Genomic DNA, 5,397 nt, shown 5'->3' on the forward strand with positions numbered 1-5,397 from the left:
ATCGCATTTTTCAACACAAATAAAAATTTTAGATTTTCACAATAAATATTCTAAGAAATAAGTCAAAATTCTTTTACCATTTGACCTTCTTATAAGATTCATGCCAGCCATAGGCTTAGTAGCAACACAGAAAATATCAGGTGAACACTATTACACATCCCAGAAATAAAAACAAAAGAAGAATAAGACAATTTTCTTATTAGAAAAGAGAAACAAATCTGATATCATCTTTCAGCACTAGAATCTTCGATTTTAGGTTACCTTGCTATTAAGACGCGTCACTTAATTAAAACCAGTCGCTCAAAGAATCAGAATAACAATATCACTGATTCCACTCGTAGCTGAGAATAGAGAGCACCACATAATTTGAGATTCCAAATGACGTGTAAGATTTCGATTGAAGGCACAAGCACTGATAGCTACATCATTATATTTGTTATTCAAAGTGTGGTTCAACTTCCAAGATAGTTATAACTTATAAATAATAATGTTGTGTATGGTTAACGATGGTTCCTACTTTATGGGACGTTGAACACTCTTACTCAATTAACATCAACTTCTATTTCTATTTATCAATTATTGGTGTGGAATGTTGGAAGCTACTGCTGTCTCATTCTCTCTAGTTCTTGGTCCATGTTTTTCACTTCAAATTAGTAATTGATGATATACAGAATTGTTTTAATCCTTTTTTTTTTCTTTTTCTGGAAAAATCATGTTTAAAAGGAAAATCTTGTAATTGAATTTCTGATCAACGAAATTTTCAAGTGTTTTTGGATACGAATTTGAAATGATAAAAAAGATGTCATTTGACCTTCGAAGTTAAGTTTGTTTTAGCTATAAATCCTTAGACCAAAAATAATAAAAGTACAATTGGCAAAATGAAATGGAATTTTACTTTAAAAAATAAAAAGTGATCTTGGGTCTTTTATTTTATTTCTTTTCGGGTGCAAAATTAAACTCGTATGTTTTCAGATAAATCTAGAAATCAAGGCTTTCCATCCTTTCAACGAAAAACTAAAATCAGAATATAGAATAGACAAATGAATGACTTGTTTGAGTGAATTTTTACAAAAAAGATTTTTAAAAAAATAAATAAAAATAATTTTATATTTAGATATTTTTAAAAAAATATTTTTTTATTTAATAATTATGTTAAAAATATTTTTTTTAGTACTTTTACTTTTATTACTAAAATTTTGTCAAACACATAAAAAAAAATCTTTTTTATTAATTTTTTTTAACAACTTAATGATACCTAAACAAGTTTGAAAGCTATTAAGCTCATGGTAATTCCCATTAGGGCATGCTATTATTGGGTTGGAAATCAAGAATTTCAAACTCTTTAAATGATGATATATTATAGGTATTCAATATTCATTATAGTTTTATTTCCTTAGACAGGAGCCATACTGTGGAACTTTTGAAACAAATTTCGCTCCCTTCAGTATTTGTCAATGATCAAACTACACATGGGGGAGAAGATATAGACACATTATGGAGTATGGACACAGCGATGGGCAGCAGCACTCCAACATTCATAATGCTCCTAATCCGATAATGACCATTTAGCTCCCCAAAGTTGGATTGGCCAATATGTGGTCCCTCTAAAATTTCAAGATAATATTTGTGGCATCGCAAAGAACAAGAGAAAATGACAACATTTGAGCCCTATGGTTGTGGATGAGGCTTAGCAGAAATTAAAAAAAAAAAAAGTTTATTGAGTTAAAAAGAAGAAATTTTATATTAGAAATGATAAATCTTTATTGATAACAGACAGAGAAGATGAAGGGTATGTAGGCAAGCGAGCTTATAACTGATGAGGGAGGACTTAGGGGCGTCTGATGAGTGATGACCGTAGCAACTTTGCTTCTTGCACCTTAGTGTGAATTGGGCTTTGGGGTGGGTACTAAATAAGAAAAAGGAAAATTCAAAGGTAAATCGGCTTATAATCAAAAGGCTTTAGTAGCTGATTGGGATTGGTTAAATGAGCAGCTTATTCATCCCCTAAAGCAAATATCTAGTGTGAGAACTGAGAAACAAAAATAAATTAGTGTTTACCTCAATGTTACGCATCATTTACAACAAACTCAAACGTAGAAATGATCACAGGGAATTGAAGGAGCATTATTAGTTTTAAATTCGTCTTTAGAAATATATGTATCAACTTGAATATGTACAGGCAATAAAGAAGAAGCTCGACAACGCAAAGGGAGAATGGGCCGAGCTCATTCCCGAAGTACTGTGGAGTTACAACACCACAATACATAACACTACAGACGAAACACCCTTCAAGTTGGTCTATGGCTCAGAAGCACTGATCCCCATTGAGGTCGGATTACCAACGTTAAGAGCCGAGTTGTACGACGAACAACAAAATCAAAGGGCCAGGAGCGCCGAGCTTGACCTAGCCGAAGAGGACAGGGAAATCGCCGCTATCAAACAAAGGGCCGTTTCAGAAGGCCGAGGTTAAACTCACGTCGTTGCTCGAGGACAACATATAATCTAGCCACGCATCCAAGTGCTCGGCCGGAGATCATCAACCTCGGTCATCACAGACGGAACAGTATCAATTCGGTGTATATGGTGAGTGATTACGAATAGCATATCTCTTTCTGAGAAGGGGCCGGGTTCCATGAAAGTATAAAGAATGCGGTTTGGTCATTTTAATAATAAGAGCAGTTCGAAGCAACGAGTAAATCCCTATTTTAGTTCCTGAAATTTATACGTTTACTCATTTTGGTCTTTGAAATTCAAAATTTCCCATAATAGTTTCACAGATTCTAGTCTCAATTTAGTTCCTCTTACCATTTCCAACAATGAGTTAGCAAACAAAGTGCTGAGGTGGCAAAATTTTGCCACGCTGGAATTTTGCCACGCTGGACACTCAACGATTAGGTGACATGCCAACATTTGATTTTGGACCCTATTTGGTCCTGGAACCTAACTTCTTCTTCTTCCTCCTGCTTTGCGCCATCCTTCTCCTCTGGCTTCCCCTTTTCTACTTCCTTGTCTCCCACCCAACCCATTCCTTTCTCTTTGACTTCCTCTCCGCCTTTGCCTTCTCCGCCGTACTCCTTCCCCTTTTTTGACATAATCTCTCCTTTCCACCATTGGTCTGTCCTGCTCCGTGCCGTCCTTCTCCTCTCGTTTCCCCTTTTCTACTTCCTTGTCTCCCACCCGACCCGTTCCTTTCTCCCTAATTTCCTCTTCGCCTCCGCCTTCACCTTCTTCGTCGCACTCCTTCCCCTTTTCTGAGTCGAACAAGCAATAGTGGCAGTGGTGGCGGATGTTGAGATTTTGGCAGTGGTGGGGTGTCAGGAGAGAGGGTAAAGGAAAGCAATTCAGCATAACAAACCACGTGGTTGATTTTTCCCCTTCTTTCATTTCAATTTTTTCGCTTCTGGTTTTCAACATAACAAACTCACATGTGGTTGATTTGAGTTGGAAAAAGTAGTAGTAATAAGGGTTCTGAGTTGGAAAAAGTAGTAGTAATTAGGGTTCTGAAAACCAAATGGGATCCAAAATCAAATATTGTCATATCACCTAATTGTTGGAAAGTCCAACATGGCCAGATTTTGCCACCTCAACACTCGTTTGCTGACTCATCGTCAGAAATGGTTGAGGGACCAAATTAATGCCCGAACCTAAATCTGAAGGACTACTATGGGAAATTTTGAATTTCGAGGACTAAAATGAGTAATCGCATGAATTTTAGGAACCAAAATGGGGATTTACTCTCCAAGCAACGCATTAGTTCATGACCTTTGACAGGAGATTATATTGTAGCATACAAAATCATTTGGCTTTCATGCCACGAGAACGATTAAAATTGTATGCTAAGTTACTATCACCACCGAGATGACATGTGTTACCTTCTAACCCCATTATACTATCAATATCTAAAAGAGATTAAACTTAAAAACAGGTAAAGAGGTAATCAAGGCAAGCAAATATATTGTTGTAGTCTATGCAAAAGCATACTGGAAAATCTACTGATAGGGAAAGGGAGGGGTAGAAAATAGGATGCAAATTACTGTCAAAAGTATAAACAAATTAAGCTTTAAAATCATGTATTTCTAGTACCACAATAAGTGATATTTTCTTTTGTTATTCCAAGTCTTACTTCTTAACAGGTTTCTTCTTTGAAGTTGAGTTTGCCGACGGCTGTGGCTTCGGATGCTTTTCTACCTCGCTTGAGTCCAACCACTTGAGAGGATGGCGATTGTAGAAGGGCCAATTAGGGACGGTCACCAATGTAGTGAGAACCACACCACCAAAATATGTGAGGATCATCAATTGGAAAGAAGCCGTAAAGTATCCAGTTGTGAATGCAACCACAGCAAAGGCAAGCAGCAATATCTGCATCAGCTGCTCTGCTAGCTTTTGTCCTTGCCAATCCATCTAATGAAAGCCAAGAAAAGTTAAACAAAAAACACTAAATCACACTCTGAATCCAAAAGATTGAAAGCTATCACACCAGAAAGGATCAAGATCCTCTAAAGTGAAGAAGTTGATAAAGTAGTAAAGTGAGGAGTTGATCACTCTTAAATTAAGAGAGTAGGACACACATTTTATATAAGTTACAAAATCAATGGTGATTAACTCATCACTTTATCACTTTACCAGCTTCCTCAGTTCAGAGAATCTAAATTCCACCAGAAAACATTACATTTGTAAGAAACAACAAAAACTTTCAAAGTCTTTTAAAGAATTATTTATTTTTTCTCAATTTCTTGTGTCCTTACAGATAAATATTGCATCTAATTACAGGCCAACAGCCAAGTCCAACCTATCATGAAAAAGAGAACTGTATCCAAATTTGCGTCAGGTTTACGAGTGAAACTAGGAAAAAGAAAAAATTCCTGCATTTTTCCCTCGAAACTCTTCCTAGAAGTCGCAAGCAGCGATAAAGGCGCTCAAGTTTCATCAATCACAATCACGGAATGGAACACAATGTGTGACATGGTGCAGCGATGTAACAAATTATAACTATTACACACACGCTAGATGGCATGCAATGATGCAAAATAAATGATAATAATAGATTTCACACAAAAAAACTTGGACAAGATCTTTGTTTTGTGGGTGTAGCTGCAAACCCTTGCTCAGTGCAATATAAGGTACAATCGAAAATGTCGATCTATAAACTCTAATTAAATTTGAGAAAAGCTCTGCTCAGATTCAAGAGAATTATTCTCTGGATTCAGAAAATATCATCTAATCTAAAATGAAATAATAATCGATAATTGCTGCGCCCTATTGTTTTCCCCAAACAAGAAAATAACCTACAAATTAACCTAGCATCAAATTCAACAAAGAATCGTTACAAGTTCAGATCAGTTAAACAGAACAAAGACAATTGCTCTAAGAATCTGGTTGCTCAGCAACGCGAAACGA

General features: G+C 36.0%; 1 protein-coding gene across 1 annotated transcript in view; it reads right to left on the reverse strand.

Annotated features, from left to right (window-relative positions):
• LOC107631998 (probable signal peptidase complex subunit 1) overlaps positions 3,929-5,397 on the reverse strand; it is a gene marked incomplete in the record, with an annotated part of 2,040 nt that continues 571 nt past the window's right edge. Inside the window, 1 exon segment of the mRNA XM_016335613.2 lies at positions 3,929-4,402. Coding sequence (XP_016191099.1) covers positions 4,120-4,401 — 282 coding nt within the window.

The sequence above is a fragment of the Arachis ipaensis genome, chromosome B03 (genome assembly GCF_000816755.2).
Source record: "Arachis ipaensis cultivar K30076 chromosome B03, Araip1.1, whole genome shotgun sequence".
In the NCBI taxonomy this organism is placed as follows: domain Eukaryota; kingdom Viridiplantae; phylum Streptophyta; class Magnoliopsida; order Fabales; family Fabaceae; genus Arachis; species Arachis ipaensis.